An 18,484-nucleotide genomic window follows, 5' to 3' on the forward strand; every position below is an offset into this window, starting at 1 on the left:
AACTATTTTTATTTTTTAAATATGTTTGGTTGTGCTGGGTCTTTGTTGCTGCACTTGGGCTTTCTCTAGCTGGGGTGCAGGGAGGGGGGTTGCTACTCTTTTTGGGGGTACAGAGGCTGCAGTAGTCGTGTGGCACGTGGGTTTTAGTTGCTCTGCAGCAGGGGGGCTCTTCCAGGACTGCGGATTGATCCCATGTCCCCCTGCACTGGTATGTGGATTCCTATCCTCTGTACCACCAGGGAAGTCTCCAAGAGTCTTTTTTTTTTAAAAAAGGAAAAAGACCTTTGTATCAAAGGCAGCGTGAGACTGGCTGTTGGTTTCTTGGCAGAGGGAATGGGATGAGGCCGAGGTGAGACAAGAACATGTTATCTCTACGGCAGCTACAGACCCCTCCACAGAGCTACCAGGAAATAAATTTAAAATGAAGCCTGCACTGAGCTGATGTGACTAAACCTGCACTGTTGGCTGTGGAGGCGTGCTGACATCAATAGCACTTCCCCGCCGAGGCGTGCGACCTCCCATCACTGTCTGCTTTTTGGTTATGAAAAGGTCAGCATTTCTGTCTCTTTAGTTAATGACCAGACCTCTTGAGCCTCTTGTCTAGCATCTTCAGGCACCTCAAGAGCCTGCCTGCCCAGCAGCACCGGGTCACACTGAATTGGGTCTCCAAGATCGCCAGGATGAAATCCAGACCTGTGGTATCTCAGAATGTGACCTGGCTTGGAGACAGGGCCTTTATACACGTAATGCAGTTAAAACAACCAGAATGACCAGGGTCCCTCGATGAAGAGGTCAGGACCCAAACACACAGAGGGTGGACCACGTGCAGACATGGAGAGGATGGCCATCCACAAGCCCTATCCTTACAACTTTAATCTACATTTGAAACATTTTCGGCTTCCCTGGTGGCTCAGACAGTAAAGCGTCTGCCTGCAGTGCAGGAGACCCAGGTTCAATCCCTGGGCTGGGAAGATCCCCTGGAGTAGGAAATGGCAACCCACTCCAGTACTCTTGCCTGGAAAATTCCATGGACCGAGAGGCTCCTCAGAGCTTGGTAGGCTATAGTCCATGGGGTCGCAAAGAGTTGGACACGACTGAGAGATTTCACTTCACTTTTGAAACATTTTCAAAATACAGTTAAAACTTTAAGTAAAGATAGGATGAAAGAGAGTCCAGCTCCTGGGAATCCGACGGCAGATCCTGGGGGGCAGAGGCCTGAAAAGACCTCCAACTTCTGGGCAAGAGGGTTGCGACTTAAGTGCAGTTTTTCAGTGACTTTATTTTACCATGATTTTCCCTCCAAATGTCTACTGTCCCTGTAATATCTAAGGATCCTGGACTGTGTCTCCATAAAGAATAAAGGACGCAGTTCTTGTCTGACAGGTGACTGAGGAAAGCCTCACATGGCTTCTGCTGACCGTCAGGCTTAGTTTTCACATCCAGCTGGAGGAGGGGCCCTTGTGGTCTGGGAATGTGGTCTCCTCTCTCCATCAGCTTGGAAGGCTCGTTTGATTTAGCAGGACAGTTCCTGATCAGGCTTCCCCGCAACCGGTCCTCACCTCCGATGATCTGCCCCAATGGCGTCTGTGACTCTGGCGAAACCCTGCTCCCTGGAAGAAGAACAAAACCATTTCAGCAAATGAATGGTAAAGGAAAGGCCCGGCTTTTACTGGAAGCCCACATTCAACCAGGCTGCATCTGGTCGGGGCCTGTGCCTGCCCCACTATCCCAAACACATACCTCATCCCCTCTGAACTGTCTTCACCCAGGAACCTCCCCGGGTCTTCAGACCAGGGAGGGAATCCACTGTAAGTACTGACAGTTCCCTGACCTCAAGCCAGTGCTACCGAATTAACAGGACTGTGGCCAGAATGCCTTAGGCCTATAAACACCACTGTCTTGAAAGTTAACTTTAATTCTTTGGCACTGTAGGACCTTTGTCAAAAGAGCAACAGGGAAATTTCCCCCAGCATTTGGGGTGTACCCCTCAGATGCTTTTTGAATGAAGAATAGAGACAGGTGAAATCCCCTTGATTGAGTCATTCTGAGTTGGTTGATAACCACATTAACTTTGCCTGGTTCAAGCCACACGTGGCCCCACTCACTTCAAAAGGGCTTCCAGCTCCCGCTTGACCCCACCCACCACGGGCGGGCCCCGGTAGGTGAGGGCCGTGTACAGCTGCACCAGGGAGGCTCCCGCCCGGATCTTCTCCAGCGCATCCTGCCCGCTGCTGACACCGCCAACTCCGACGATGGGAACTCTGCCTGCAGAGAAGAGCACGGGACATGGTGAGGTAGGGAGGGCGAGACATGAGAACAGGAGCTCAGTCTGGCTCCAGCCGCAGCCCCCACGCTGAGGGCGGAGGTGTCCCATCACAGCCCCGGAGCCCGCGCACACAGAGCTCTGAAGACAGACACGGAGTCCTTGCCTTGGGTGAGCGCATACATCTCCCGGATGGTTTGCGTTGATAAATCCCTGAGGGGCTTCCCGCTCAGCCCTCCTGGTTCAGAGCGCAGGGCACCCTGGAGGCTGGCAGGGCGACTCACTGTGGTGTTTGTGACGATCAGTCCATCGATGCCCAACTGCAGAGGGAGACAGAGAAACAGCCCCCTGGTCAGGGCATGACGGGCTTGGAGAAGCTTCCCTGGAGGTCTGAGACAGCGGCGGGCCGGCGCCCACACCTAAGCCCCCAGAAGCCAGAGCCAGGCCTCGCTCATTATAGTTCCTGGGCAAGCGTCAGAATGAGCCTCAACACGACAGTAACAGCCATCACGTACCAACTGCCGGTATGGTTCCTCCAGGATGGGGTTTAGTCCCTGGAGCAACTCAGTCTAGAGTGTCCTGTGCCAAGGCCTGCAGGTAGTAAAGTAAGAGGTGGAACTAGGACTTGAAGCGGGACCGCGGGGCTCAGACTGGGTGTGCACTGGTCTCCTGTGACACCGATACCCGGTGTTAGACTGGAGACAGAGCGCGGCACTCTGACCAAGGCTGGAGGATGCACTACCCTTTAAGCCCGTGCTGGAGAAAGACGAGGAAGAAGCAGGAGAAAGGGACCCATTCAAACACTGCTTCAAACATTTACTTTCTTCTTACTGGCATATCTCCTTCTATGGCACTTCACTTCATTGCGCTTCACAGATACTGAGTTTTTACAAGGTGAAGGTTTGTGGCAACCCTGCAGTATCAGATGATGGTTAGCATATTTTCAGCTACAAAGTATTTTTTAATTCAATGACATACATTGTTTTGGACTTCCCTGGTGGTCTAGTGGGTAAGACTGTGCTCCCAATCCAGGAGGCCTGGGTTCAATTCCTGGTGAGGGAACTAGATCCTGCATGCTGCAACTAAGACCCAACACAAGCATGTCAGGATAGCCGAGTGGTCTAAGGCACCAGACTCCAGGTGTCTAAGACCCAGCGCAGCCAAAGTAAGTAAATAAACAAGTAAATATACTTTAAGTGGAAGGGCAGTTCCCAGAATAGAGCTATCACCAGAGATATCTGCAAGGATCACTTTAACAAAAATAAAAGATAGGTACATTGTTTTTTCTTAGAAGCAATGCTATTGCACCCTGAACAGGCTGTACTAGCATAGTCTGTGTGTCCTGGGAAACCAAGAAGTTCCTGTGACTTGCTTTATTGCAGCGGCAGAACTGAACCTCCTATATCTCTGAGGTATGCCTACATATGAGCAGAGGAGCCTGGCAGGCTACAGTCCATGGGGTCGCAAAAGGTCAGACATGATTCAGTGACTAAACAATAATGCCTATATGTGATACACTGAATCATGACAGACCAAACCAGCCCTTAATATACCACAGACGGCCATCCAGGCTAACCCAGCTGGTCAGGTGGCCTCTACAGGCTGTGAAGGGTGTCCCCAGGCCCTGACCCTCACCTCTCTCACCACGCTGGCAATATCCTCCTTGTCCTGGGCTGTGAGGTCAGGAGCAATCTTCACCAGGACAGCTGGCTTGTGGGCCACCTTCAGGGCATCCCTCTCCTGCAGCACCTACAGCAACATGGGGCCAGAGATGGGGACCCTGAGCCTGCAGCCACAGTGTGTCTTCACACCAGCTGTCAAACTAAGACACCAGCAGTTTCTCCTCCGGAAACACCACTCTCAGTTATGCAAACAACCCCATCAAGATAGATCTGCTTCCATTCTTTTAAACCAAGGAATCCCTGAGAGTGAGTTCCTAATGTCACTGGCATAGGCTAATACATTAAGGTTTATTTAGACTTTTGTCCTTAAAAGAGACAGCAAACACCATCACAAGTACTGTTTGATGAAAAGTCATTGTATCATTCATTCATTCAATGTGCCAGATGCTAGACCAGAGTGATAAGTGAGAGGGCTGTGGTCCGTGCTCTCATAGACACTGGGGATTAACAGCAGGGATAGATAACTGAACAGTTGATTAATACTGAGCACAATCAGTGTTACATAGGGGATCAGAGGGAAGTGAGGGGTCCTAAGTGGTCCAGGTCTTAAGGACAACTCGATAGCAGATAGCGATGCTGAAGCGTGGCCCTAGAGAATGAACGAACAGTAGGTCAAACTAGTGGGGCGGGGCCTGGACATGTAATTACCCACCTTGGTCAGCAGGCGGCGCAGCTCGACCTTTCCCTGAAGGCGCCGCAGCCCACCCGTGTTGGGACTGGACACATTCACTACCAGGTAGTCAGCCAAGGGACCCAGGACTCGAACCCCCTCTGCGTAGTCGGAGGCAGCGTCCACCGAGGTCTTATTCTTCCCCAGGTTTATTCCCAGCGGCAGCCCATCTGTAAATATCACTGGTCAGGATTTTGCCCCCACTCACCATTTCCCACACAATATTTTGAAGCCATCCTTGACCAGCAGCCCATGAACAGCCTAAGGCCTTCCAGCTCCAAATGTGACCTTGCCCACACCAGCTGACAAACCCTGAGCTACGCATGGTGCCCTGCCTGCTGACCTAAACCCACCCTCCACCTTCGTCTGCACAGCCGTGCTGGGCAGCTACTAGGATGTTTCCCTGCTTTGTCGCTTTGCGCCCTTTTTCTTTTTTTAAATTTAATGGGGCATGGAGACATTAGGAGTGCAACTACTAGTGATGAAAATGGTAGGGCTTGTAACCACAGTACAGCTGGGAAGAGGCAGGTCAACAGCATGCCGGGGACAGCTGCTGACTCTCAGGGGCTGCTTGTTGCACTTGGGTCAAGTGACTGGGTGTGTGGTTGTGAAGAAAACGCAAAATTAAAGCATACATATAAAATAGACTGGAAAATATTTTTGATTCTCATGTCTAAAATGAAGAGGCATAACGGTTTTATCACTTCCGTCCTGAGAAGGGACTCCCCTTCTAACTAAGGTGACCGCACATCCCAGAGCTTCCAGGCCAGCCCTGAACACTCCTGTAGCCTGGGCATAATTATTCGTGCCTGTGTCCCTTCCACTCCCAAAAGTGTTGTCTCAACGTGCACAGTAGGTAATATGGTTACCTTACCCTAAAATACAGGGAATCATCACCTGACTTGTATTTTCGACTTTCAGTGTGTTTCCAAAAGGTATTTTTCTATGTGTGAAAGCAAGGGCTTGTCTGTACTTGATTCCTCCTGGGATACCACCTTATCTGCAAAGGATAAAGTATATTCACGGTGCCAGCTGTTTTTCCCACCAGTTGGCTGAGAGAAGATCTGAGACATCCAGCTAGTTCACAAACCGTGTCAGGTCAGAGAGGGTCAAAGACCACCACCTGGTCCTGCTATCGCACACTGTAAATGCAGTCCCTGTTTTATCACAGCTTGAATGTAAATGAGATTCATGTAGCTAATTTCATAGGTGGAGGGGAGGAGAGGGAACCCAATTAGACAAGTTATATAACAGGGTCTCCAAGCTTCCCAAATCAAGCTAAGATGGTTTGGAAGCTGTAATTTTTTTCCACCAGGCAAACTGGTTTAAAAGAGATCATTTTCATGTAGCCAGTGGGTCTTTCATTAGTAGTCATTTGCCCCAAATGACAACATTTGGGGTTTAGACAAAAATAGCTGAATTGCTCTATCCCCAAAGGGCATCACAGCTTTTAACAATTCAAGTTTATTGGCATGATGCAAGCGATTAAGCTGTCTTCAAGGCTTCCAGCTGCTGCTAAACACAATGTGCAGAGCTCTGCTGTGGGATTTTGCTTCACTCCAACAAATGTTAGCACCAGAGTGGGGGCTGAGGGGGTCAGGCAAAGGAGCACAGAGGAGAAGAGTGGTATAAAGGGCACTGTGGGCAATTAAAAGAAGGAAAGGGAGGCCAGGCAGGAGAGGATCACACACCATGCCAGTGCTGCTGTGACCTGCAAGGCCCCCAGGTGGCAAGGTCTACAGTAGAGCAGGGTCTGGGTCTACCAAAGCCAGGGAGTTCCAAGCAAGGCCACTTCCTACTCCCCAAATCAGAGGCTGCTAACTTTCAGTCTTGCTTCTAGAAACGAAGCCAATATCCACAGGTTTTTTTCATCTCACCACCAGGACATCTAACAAGGCTAAACTTCGGGAAGGCATTCCAGAGGGGCCTGCTGAAAGAGGAAGATGGCTGTAGCCTCACCCAACCCCAGAAGTTTCCTGGGAAGATACGGTGAAGACTCTGTGCCAGGACCACTACGTGCACCCCAAGGGACAGCAGGGCAGAGAGCCCCAGGAACGAACATCAGCACCTCGAAGGCGGCCTTCGAAAATGCATGGTGTTTCCAGACCAGTCATGGAGGATACTTTCCCAGTGCTGGAAACAGTTATCCCTGAGTGGGGAAGAGTGTGAGCAATGTTAGTGTTCTTCTTCATGTTTCCCTGCAGTTACTAACGGGTCTATCATTAGCATGCATCACTTTTATGATGGAGAGAAGGAGAACAGAGCAGGATGTACGAAGAAGGCGCCCAGGCCCTGCTCCTGTGACCACAGAGCAGCCCCTCTGCACTACTTGTTTCCAGGTCGCCCACTGTGACACAGGTTACATAACAAAGCAGGAACTAAGTGTTATCTTTGTTCAACTGCAAATTTCAGTTAAAAGCTTGATGCTATAGCGGAGCCAGGGAAATTCCTCTGGGAGAGGAGCCCTGAGTTCCACACTTTTTTTTTCTTATTGTTTAATCATGTTCACTTCAAAGCAGGAACTAAGTGTTATCTTTGTTCAACTGCAAAGTTCAGTTAAAAGCTTGGATGCTATAGCGGAGCCAGGGAAATTCCTCTGGGAGAGGAGCCCTGAGTTCCACACTTTTTTTTTCTTATTGCTCAGTCATGTTCACTTCACTGGGAATATTCCTGACTTTCTCCCACAAGTTTCCTTCCAACAGCTGGGGAACCGCCCTCTGATGCAGTGCCCGTTACCTTCTGTGAGCCTGGCCTGCGTCTGCTGTCTGGCCCGTAACCTGTGTTCCACCACTGAGAGTCCATGACTGTTAAATCCGTATCTGGAGCACAGAAGAGCACAAGAAGAGGGACAAAGTTAGGGCCCTCAGGCAGAAAGCAAAGACTAGAGAGGTGGAGATGGCTCCTTGACCATTTCACCATATGCGTGCGTGCTAAGTCACTTCAGTCGTGTTCAATTCTTTGTGACTCTGGACTACAGCCTGCCAGGCTCCTCTGTCCCTGGGATTCTCCAGGCAAGAATACTGGAGTGGGTTGCCATGCCTTCCTCCAGGGATCTTCCCCACCCAGGATCAAGTCCACGTCTTGTTTCTTATGTCTCCTCTATTGGCAGGCAGGTTCTTTACCACTAACGCAGTCTGGGAAGCCCACTTCACCATATATTTGTGACGTAAAAACAAAAGGAAAAATCAGAGTCAGTTCTTAGACTTCTACAGTCTAAACACCCCGGGAAGTTCTAGAGAACTTGCCAGAACACCATCAAGCACAGAGGGAAAAATTACAATTTGCCAACAAGTCACTCAGCCAACTAGCACTGTAAACAGCCCACACTCAACAACATAGCTGCCCCCAGACCTGTCTGGATCCAGCCCCTCCTCCTCCCCATCCACTGCTGCCACGCAGTGGGACCTCACCACTCTGATAACCCATCTTCCCGCCTCCTGCCTCGCCCCACAATTCGTCTCCTGGAACCCATCCTGCTTTCTCTCACCCAGTCGCCCTCTTCCTGGCCCAAGCCAGATGCTCCTTCACCTGCTGGCGTGCCTGGAGTGCTCTGTACTCGTCTTCTCCTGACTTGGGATGCACATAAAGGCTGCCGTTCCCTTACCGGGTTACAGTCGTCTCGAGGACAAGAGACAACGTCTTCTCCATCACTTGCCACTAGACACTCCCCGGGGCTTGGTCACTGAGTCACACAGTGCTGCCTACTAGGAGCTTCTGGGAAAAGACCCGCCTCCCCCCATACCCACACTTCCTTTTCCTTTCTGCTCTCTGATGTCCTCAGGTGAGGACAGATGCTTGCAGCTCAGGCTGCAAGAAGCGAAGGCCCACAGAGGTTGGACCAGAGTCTTGACACTATCCCACTACTCAACCAACCCTAGACCTGCCTACTACACCCTTAATGAGGAGAAAGTAACAACGAACACCCATTACTACTTAAACAGTAAGTTCTGCAGCCAGAAACACCTAATAGATACATGTACTCATTGACTCTGTTCATTCAGCACCCACCCTGGGCCAGGCACACCTGGAGCCAGGAACACAAGGGCTGGGAGCTCAGGCCCTGCTCTCTCGTGCCACTTCTCACACAATGGATCCCACCAGGCCCCGTCATCCTGGCACCCACGGTTATTTGTGGCAGGCGAATTGTAAACATTTTTTACCTGACCATTCTGAAGCTATCGATCTCACCCTACAGGGGAAAGATCAATAACTTAACGTCTAACGCTGGAAACTTTCCCTGAAACAAGCACAATGAAGCAGGACGTGCAGCCAAATAACCCTTCCGTACATCAGCCTCCCAGAAGGCCCTTAATGATCCCAAAGGTGCCTCCCAAACCTCCCCACCCCCACCCCCACCCCCGCCAGGGAGGCTCTCAAATACTCTTACCAGAAAGGAGGGACTTCTCCACTCTCTGGGTTTGCTGTAGCAAAAACTTCCCAGGGGTCACAAAGAGAAGGGCTTTACACAATCTAGAAGGATCTCCCTTCCTAAAAGCAGCTGTCTATATTGATCATTACCCTTCCCAGTTACTGAAGGCAGGGGCTGCGCTGCCCGGTGGAAGAACCACTAACCACATGCGGCCACACAGAGTGAAGCCTGGCCAGTCAAAGCGAGAATGCTATAAGGATGACATGCTGGACTTCAGAGGCGTGGTGCAAGTAAAAGAAGGTACATAGCCAGTCATGTTTATATTGCGTATATATTCAAAGTATATATTAAGCATTTACAATTAAGTAGTATAATAAATATTACAAATAATGTAGACTATATTATTAAAGTTAATTTTAATTTCACCTGTTTCTTTTTACATTTTTATTGTGGCTACTAGAATACTTTAAATTACACATAGGACTCCATAATATTTCTACTGGACAGAGCTGGGCAAGGGCCCTGGAAGTAACAATGTGGAAAAAGCACACACTCCAAAGTCAAGTGAGCCAACATCCATACCCACATTCTCCTGCTTGTGACCTTGTGGACTGTAGCTGTTTGGTAGTCCTCCGAGCCCCAGCATGTATATACATTAGACTGAAATCATAAAACCTGCTTTTATGCTCAACATAATTCCAGAACATTCCAAATGACAGAAAAATGTCCACATCACACGGCCGCTCACCTACCTGTTAATGATAGCTTGGTCTTCCGGGAGGCGGAAGACCCTGGGCCTGGGGTTTCCTTCCTGAGGTTCTGGGGTTACACTGCCTATCTCAACAAAACCAAAGCCCATCTTGTAAAGGCCATCCACCGCTTCCCCATCCTTGTCAAATCCTGCAGCGATTCCCACTGGATTTCGGAATTTATGGCCGAAGACTCTCACTTCCTAGGGAGAAGGAAAGAAAGTCACAGGCAGAAAAAGCCATTCTGGTGTTCCTCAAAGCGTGGTCCCCAGCATGCCTATGTCAGAATCACCTGCCTGTTAAACCTCAGGTCCCAGGGCCCACCACTGGACTAAGGAATCAGTCTTTGTCCAGGGGGGAGGGGAGTGGGGGGCAGAATGGAACTCCGAGGGAATTGATCTTTATCAGAGCTCTCCAGCTGATTCTGATGCCAGCCAGAGTTCGAGAACCATCAGGCTTCATCACCGAGGAGACAAACAGCGTTCCCACCATGGGTTGAACAGGAGACAGGTGCTGCCTTTTCCCATCACAGTTAAGGACTGCACCTTCTTATCCACTATCCTTGGTGGGAGAGAGTGGCTCATTGGTTTCAGCCCCTAGTGGGTGCTATTCTGAAACAGGCAGCAAGATCCTTTGATCATCGTAGTAAGTCAGCCTCCGCTGTGTCCCTCCTCCTCAGCCAGGCGACACGAAGGCCCAGCAGAGCCCCCAAGACTCCTGTCCTCGGCTGGGCAGCTCTGATTGCTGGGCCCCAGAACCAGGCTGGGAGGACCAGGTTCTCCCCTGGCAGATGTGGGCTGGATTCCTGATTGTTCATCAGAATGAGAATGATTTGTCAGGTCAGGTCCGACTCCTGAGTGATTCAGGATTCTCACCCTGATGGGAGCCAACAAATCTAGTAGCAAGACAGATACGTTAAAAGGTGGGAAAGGCATCAGCCTATCATAAAACCAGCAGTTGCCAATGGAGTTGTCTCTGTCAGCTGATGTTGCAGGAAAGCCTTTGCCGGGACTAGCAAGGGTCCAGGCTGACAGCATCAGGTCCCAGAAGCAGAAAGAAGAAAGGCCTGCTCCAAAAAGGGGGAAGAACAGGTGGAGGTGAGTGTGTGCACGTGGTTCCTCAGGGACTAGGAGGCAGGGGCCACACTGGGGGCCGTGCTCCAGGAGGGCTCTTGACCCCAGCTGCACGACAGGCCCCCCAGGCAGCCCTCAGTCCTCAAAGCCCAGAGATGATGGTCAGATGGGGCTGGCACCAGTCCAGAGCACTGCGTACAGGTCTCACCGGCTTTTCCAAAGTTCTCTTTATGCCACTTGGCTTTGCTATGAAAAAGCTACATTAGTAACCTGTTTTCTCTAACCAAAAGGAATCCAAAGAAAATTTTCACTTTTCTGAAAAATGGTGACACACACATCTTCTCAAAGCTGCAGGATGGGAAGTAAAAGAGAAACTAAGACGCAAAGGGAAAATGTAGGGAAGGCAGCTTTGACCAACAATAGTGACTCTACTCCAGAGAGGTCTGGGGGCTTCTTGGTGTTTTCTTCACATTCACATTATCCAGATGTCCCCCATTTGGTATGAGTCTCTTCAATGGAGACTGTCAGGGCTTACATGAGGACATAGATTCAGGCGGACGTGGATTCTTCCACTTTGTTTGCTGCAGAAACCCCAGCACACAGAAGAGTAAGGGGACACAGTGGTGCCCATGATTAGATGCAGGAAGGAATGAGGCTGGGGCAGGAGCGGGATGCTCTCCTCAAAGGGCTTGGCTAGACATCCCTACGTCCCATTAGATGCTAGTGATGTTGGCATGCTTCCCTTTTCAGCAGAGGGGACTCAGCTACCTGACACCTTGGTGAGGCAGGGACGGTGGCTAAGGGGAAGGAGGCTGAGCCAGACTCCACGGGTGTGGATCCTGGCTCAGCCACTTCCTGGCCTCGTGCCCTTGGGTAAGTCACTTAACTCCTCTGCACCTCGGTGTTCCTGACCTATAGATGGGGATGACAGTTTGGGGGCTAACTTGAGATTCTGGTTTTCAAAAGGATCAGCCCAAGCTGAATAAATTAGGAGACTTTGACCTTGACCTTTGTGTCTGTCGCACAAGGGGTTATAGGAGCACCTACCAGCATGTCAGAGTCTTGAAACGCGGTGCGAGGAAGGAGCCCCAGGGAGGTGAAGCGAACAGCCAGCCTGTGGGCTGTCTCAGGGTCCAGCAGCCGCTGCAGAGCCGGCATCAAGAGTTCAGCATAGAAGTGCTCATCCCCTGTGGCCGTCAAGTAGGAGGCAAAGAGAAGTCCTCCACCCCCCAGGATCACCATGGCATCCTGGGCCCGCTTCTAGAAAAAAGAGCCAGTGGGATCCCCTCAAGGCCAGGCTGAGGCACCATCTCTAAACCCTTCACACACTTTACAGGCTCACAGGGAACATAATGGCCTTTACATTCAGCCACATTCCTAGCCTTCTGCTAATGCTGGTCTCCTCGTTCCTGCTCACATATTGGCCTCTACCGGCAGAGGCTGTATCTGCATTTCTGCAGACAGTCACTCCTCTGCCCCAAAGGACTCCAGGCCAGGGGTTTCAAGAGGGGGAGTATCCCTGGGGCATGCAGTGAAAATTGGAGGAGACTGCTAATAGATTTAGTGAGTGTGCATCAGTAAAGTCAGAAGTGCCTCTACGACTTTTGAAAATCCTACTGACAGTCACTAGGTACAGATATCTGTTCATACTACCTGAGCCTAGAACCACAGACTATTTCTCCACATAAACACAATCCTGTGTGGTTTTCATCTGCACTGACTTTCCAGGAATGCAATTACCTTGTTGATTGAGGGCTGACCATACTGTTTAGCACAGAACATTAATAAGAATAACTCATCATCTCACAAGACATTCCTGTGGCACTAGAATTTCTAAGTAGAGGCTTACACACCTGACTCACTACCTAGATGACTCATGCCCTAATATTTATGGGTCAAAATACATATTATTATAAATTCGTTTCTCCTTTATATTCCAATTAGGACATTATGTTGACCTTTTAAATTATATATATAAAGATTGCATTATACATAAATTCTACTTCAGGATGCAAGAGGGTTGCAAAAATTTTTTTTTCTCAGGTCTTTTTTTTTATTTTATTGAAGTATAGTTGATTTATAATGTCTTAACTTTTGCTGTATAGCAAAGTGATTCGGTTATACATACATATACTTTTCCATATTTTTCCATTATGGAAAATGGGTCATTGGATCCATTATCACTGGATATTGAATACAGCTCCCTGTGCTACACAGTAGGACCTTGCTGTTTAGCCATCCTGTATGTAATAGCTTGCATCTGTCAAGACCCAATTCCCAACCCTTCCCTCTTCCGCCTCTCCTACCCCTTGGCAACCACAGCTCTGTTCTTACATCCAGCATCAGGCCTTCTTGCACCAAGCCCAAACATGCTCATGATACTTTACTTATCACTGCCAGGTGCTGGGTCACTCACTCATTCACCCCATAGTGGCTGTGCACTCAACGAGGGATTCCAGGCTCAAGTCCCTGCCTTCATAAGGAGTACAACCTCAGGAGAAGAGAGAAATCAATGGTCATGCCAACGTACAACAGTGCTCTGAAGAGAAAAGTGATGGGAGAGCCTAACCTAATCTCAGAGGTAGAGAAAGGCTTCCTCGAGGAAGTGTCTTAAAGCTGATATTCAAAGAATAAATAGAAGTTAGCTAGGCGCCAGGGCGGGGACGAGGGTCAAGGCCCTCTACACTCTAGGCAGCAAAGGAGAATGAGACGCACCCAAGTAATGGGGGAAGGGGAAAGGTTTGTCTGGAATCAAGGAGTGAGGAAAAGTGCGGCTTAAAAATAAGCTGGGGAGGCAGGCAGGGGTCCTGGCCAGAATAAAGTTTTGAGTTTGGTTCCCTAAACAAGGAGGTGACCTGCTCAGCTTTGCCTTTAAGGGTCACTCCTAGCCATCACCATAGATCTAGTATTGTCTACACTTCTAGCCTCCTCCAGGAGACTGTAGGAACGCCCCTTGCGTGGATCCACAGATATGTGAGTGCCGTTACAAAAACCCTGCCCTAGAAGTTTATCTGAAAAGGCTGGCACTATGTTTTACCGTCATTTCATTCCAGGTTGGATCCTGCACACAGTGCTAGGCGGTCCTGTGTTCACTAAGCGTCCCTGTGCTTAGTTCAATAAAAGCCCACGTGCTCTTACATAGATCTACACTGTTTACACGTACCATTTACACAATGGCCAAGTACGTGTGTAAATGCACGCGCATGACCATCAGCAGGCGTCTGCAAAGCTACACACTCTAAGAGGCCCACGCTCTCGGAGCCGCCTCCCGTCCACACCTCGCCCAAGCTAGCCTTTCATCCTCCCCTCGCCTGGCTTCCCGCCTGTGATTTTCCACGCTGCCACATTAGCAGCTCCAGCTGTACTCACTTTGAGCTGCCTCCACGCCATGCTCCTGCCGCCATTGGGCCCGCCTCCGGCTCGTTTCCTTTGGAGGAGGTGGAGATGTCCTCTAATCCCCGCCCCTCCGGGCGCCTCCCCTGCCCGCGGAGGGGAAGGCTCCGCTCCGCCCGCAGAGTCTGATTGAACGTTCATGCGCGGGCGCATTCGCGGTGTAGACGCCTCTTCCGCCCGCTTGCTTCCCTGAGTCTTTGCTGCGGGGCAGCGCGCTCTAGCTGGGAGGACTTGCACGGCCTTGCAGCATCCTGAGTCCGTAGAGACGACTCCCTGTGTGTTGAGTCTTAGATTCTAAACAACTCTGACCAAGTTTTTGATCGTTCAAGTTAAACATTTCATTGATAAGAGTGTGTGTGCTTTAGATAAAGCGTGGGTTGAAAATGTATATAGGGCACTAAAAGGGTTGAAATGAATTACAGCACCGCATAAGATACCTGAGTTGACTTTCAAAGAAAATTCCATGAACATCAGGTTTCACCCTAAAAATGCCTAAAACGTGCGTGTGTATGCATGTGTATATGTTTATAAGGATGCTGGGAAAGTAAGACTTTGAGTTTGTGGGCAGTTTCTGTGCCCACGTTTATTTGTACTTATGATCTCATTTTGGTGCCAAGAAAGAGAACTAGCTAAAGTATATAAACGATGGATGTGCTACAGGTGAAGATCAAATAACATGCTCTATGAACAAAGGTTTTCATTAAGTTAAAGAAAAGTGGTGAGTGTTTGAAAACTAAAAGTGTCCTGCACCCAAACAATTCTTTCCCAGCTCAGACTTGGACTCCTCTGCCCAGAAACCTTCCCCCACAATTGCAAACTGTATTTTCTTGGCATTTGAAACATTTCAGTTTTCTAGTTTCAGTTCCCACTACTGTCCCCCTGCCCCCTCCCACTCCCCACCACAGAATTATTTCCTTGTATAAATGCCTTCCCCTGTCTCCAATGCATTTACTCTCATGAATGCCTCTGCCGAGATGCGTTTCATCTTCCTAGATATGGCCCATCCTTCTATGTTCAAGTGCCGGAAATATAGGTTCCTCATCTGAACCCTCATAGATATACACCATACCTCTCTAGTGGAACTTTCTGCATTTTTTTACATAGTTTATTTTTATTGGGGGTTGTGCTCAGTCTTTGTTGCTGTAGGTGGCTTTCTCTAGTTACTGGTGAGCCGTGGCTAGTCGTGGTTCTGGTGCGGGCTCTGGGCGCCTGGGCTTCAGCAGTTGCGACACAGGTTTTAGTTGTCCGGGGCTTGTGGAATCTTCCTGGACCAGGGATGGAACCATCTCCCCTGCATTGGCAAGCAGATTCTTATCCACTGTGCCACCAGGGAAGCCTGGAACTTCTGTATTAACTACACTTATTTTGTCTTTTTTCCCTCTAACTTAAAACATAAACTGATTTAGTTACAGTGGAGGCCGTACTGTGTTTTGTTATACCAATTACTTGACTATTGCAGTGTTTTTCAAAGTGAGGGGTATGTTCTTGGGGTCTACACTTCAGAGAATTTTGTATTTTGGTGTCCACTTCCTCAGTGATTTTTAAAGTACTGCAGGCATCACGTGGACCATTTGGAAAACATACCGAAACCTGCCAGGCAGTTTCTGTGCCCACGTTTATTTGTATTTATGATCTCATTCTGGTGCCAAGAAAGGGAACTGGCTAACGTATATATGTGGTAGGTGTGCCACAGGTGACATGCTCTGTGAACAAAAGTTTTTCATCAAGTTAATTAAAGAAAAGTGGTGAGAGGATTGGTTCTTCCCTACAGCGGGAGTCAGTGTGCATGACAAAGTCAAAAGAACCTGTGCGGCTGTAGGCCGGAACCATGTTTATCTGATAAGTGGCTATTTAGTTTGGCAAAATTTGAATTTAAGTGGTTTTCAGTTTTGTTTATATTTAATTTGTATTCATGCTTTCATCAAATATTTATTCTCTGGCTTTTATGATTATGTAAGAGCTTTAGGATAGAGTTTATGCCTAGATTTGCATATAAATGTATTTAAGAAATAATACAATAATTTAAATCAGTTCTAGGGGGTCTGCAAGAATGGTTTTCTTTTTTAAAGAAAATACGAAACTAAACTTTTAGCAACACTGGCTTAGATATTCATCACCCTCTATGCTCTTACAGGTTTGATTTAGCAAATAAAGGGCTATTACAATATTGCAAAGCTAAAGGCATAGCCAGTTGTGTAGACACAGGTGGTGCTGCCCCAGCTATGAGGGCCCGTCGCTTTATTGATCCCTAGCATTTGCTTTCAGCCTGTAGGAACGCCACCTGGATCCTTAAAACAAAACCTTTTGTCTCCTTGACAAATGACTCCCTATTTCCAAAAGAATAATAGTAATAAATAAGATGAGCCCACCAAGAATATATTTAAAAGAGCAGGCAGCTGCTGAGCCCCAACACTTTTCATGCTCACAGTTCGCAGTGAAAATGTTCTTCAAAGGAAGAACCTGGCTTTGGTTATACATCACAACAGGTTTTGTTCTAGGGAGTGAACTCCACGGCCCAGAGCAACGCGGAGGGAATAATTGTTTTCAGCTGAACAGCTTTCGGTGCAGCTTTGAGGGAGCAGAACGTTACTGTCATGCTCAGGGAGGACACCTTGCTTTCACCTGGAACCAGGAGGTTCAAGATCTCCTCTGGGACTTTCTGGAAAAAGAAAAGTGGTGGGTCGGGGGAAATTTAACGTTGCCGAAAAAACACCAAGAGAAAAACCATCCAGGTGAGGCTCTGGGGTTTAGTGTTCATGAAGGAAACTTCCTTACTTTTCCTCTGAGATGAGAGGAGGAAAGAAATGTGACTTCTTCCCCTTTTATATGCAGAGAAATCGGTCACTTTGTTACCATTGTTCTGAAATGTCTCTACTTTTGTGCTCCAGCCTTTCATTTGTCTGTGTCACAAAATGATGAGATTTTTTTTGTCTCAGAGCCTATCAAAAGTTAATTTACCTGCTATTTGACTAAAAGTATTGTACAAGATTCTGAAATGGTTACTTTTTTCCTCGTAAATATCTATCATTCTCAGCCCCATGCTTCCTGACGCAGAAGCTTAGAGAGAAATTATTTGCCAGTTGCCTTTCTTACACAGATATTTTCAAACTTAGGCACAATAATCTTAGGGTCTTAGAGAAAAGCTCATTATTAGGCATTATTACATCATCGGGACTTTCCTGGTGGCTGAGATGGTAAGGAATCTGCCTGCAATGCAGGAGACCAGGTTCAATCCCTGGGTCAGAAAGATCCCCTGGAGAAAGGAATGGCAACCCACTCCAGTATTCTTGCCTGGAGAATCCCATGGACAGATGAGCCTGGTGGGCTACAGTCCTTGGGGTCGCAAGGAGTCGGACACCTTCGTTGATGTCTAGATAAGTTAATACGAGGCCTTGTGATCACACATCATATGAAAAAATAGTCTATAATTTGTGTGTGTCAGGGAGTAGTTCTAAATTTCCAGCTACTGGAAGCTAGCAAAATTTGGTGTTCATATATTTTTTTTTTTCAACTGTTCAACTTTTGAGTATGAGGCTCATCTGGGTCTGGTCTCCCTGCAGCAGATGTCACAGCCCGCCCAGCCACCAAGCCCGCCAGATGTGTCTACCTGACCAGAAGTCACAATCAGACCTCATCCAAAGAGGGCTCTTGCTCAGCGAAGCATTACTTCATTTGCCAAGCTGGTAAGTGATGAAGTTACATGCTGCCCAAGACCTAATTCTTAGAAACTGACTCTTAATAAGGAGAGCATGTGAGAGTATTAGATAGAGTCTGTGAGTGGACCGTAACGACTTCCTCCTGCAGCCCCTCTGGTCGTTGAGCAGGGTTGTGTCTTGATGGTCCCTTCATTTCTTGACCTGGATAGAGTGTGCACCCCCGAGTCCTTTCAGCACCTGGCCTTTACTGGGAAGAACAAGAAGCAAAAGAGGAGCATAGAAAGAATATGGTGGATTATAGGGGAGCTTGTTATCAATTCAAGGTTTGCTTCTTCAGAGGTAGGAGGTGAGAATTAAGGGGTAGTTGGGTTTAGTTTGGTTTGGTTTTCACATTAAGCAATGTTCTTCCTGGTAATAGTTACATAATGTACTTATATTGTAGCTCGGTGAATTCTCAGAGGCCTTATGATGTCTCAGACTGTCTAGGTAAAAGTTCTGTTCTACTTTTTTTAAAAAATCACAAATACATTCTTATTAAAATGTACAGCAGCTATGGATGCTTCATAAAACAGAAGACATTGCAATATTTTTCTATTACAAGGGAAAAAAAAGATCCCCTTTCTTAAATA

General features: G+C 48.2%; 2 protein-coding genes across 5 annotated transcripts in view; one reads left to right on the forward strand and one right to left on the reverse strand.

The window, feature by feature from the left end:
• On the reverse strand, positions 1,260 to 14,266 carry DHODH (dihydroorotate dehydrogenase (quinone)). 4 transcript variants are annotated; one of them, XM_013971134.2, is made up of 10 exons: positions 14,176 to 14,258; positions 13,223 to 13,297; positions 11,854 to 12,066; positions 9,737 to 9,936; positions 7,352 to 7,434; positions 4,598 to 4,785; positions 3,899 to 4,012; positions 2,430 to 2,583; positions 2,106 to 2,265; positions 1,260 to 1,610 (listed from the first exon to the last, which is right to left on the reverse strand). In XM_013971134.2, exons 3-10 carry the CDS (start codon positions 12,046 to 12,048, stop codon positions 1,556 to 1,558), a joined length of 1,149 nt encoding a protein of 382 aa, XP_013826588.2. In that variant the 5' UTR covers positions 12,049 to 12,066; positions 13,223 to 13,297; positions 14,176 to 14,258; the 3' UTR covers positions 1,260 to 1,555. The 4 variants fall into 4 exon arrangements, with proteins under 4 accessions (XP_013826588.2, XP_013826587.2, XP_005692254.2 ...); XM_013971133.2 differs by having other exon boundaries at positions 13,194 to 13,297; XM_005692197.3 differs by lacking the exon at positions 13,223 to 13,297 and having other exon boundaries at positions 14,176 to 14,266.
• PKD1L3 (polycystin 1 like 3, transient receptor potential channel interacting) overlaps positions 16,640 to 18,484 on the forward strand; it is an 82,097-nt gene continuing 80,252 nt past the window's right edge. The window contains exons 1-2 of the mRNA XM_018063159.1: positions 16,640 to 16,931; positions 17,760 to 17,882. Coding sequence (XP_017918648.1) covers positions 16,640 to 16,931; positions 17,760 to 17,882 — 415 coding nt within the window. The remainder of the gene's footprint in view (positions 16,932 to 17,759; positions 17,883 to 18,484) is intronic.

This window comes from Capra hircus, chromosome 18 (genome assembly GCF_001704415.2).
Source record: "Capra hircus breed San Clemente chromosome 18, ASM170441v1, whole genome shotgun sequence".
In the NCBI taxonomy this organism is placed as follows: Eukaryota; Metazoa; Chordata; class Mammalia; order Artiodactyla; family Bovidae; genus Capra; species Capra hircus.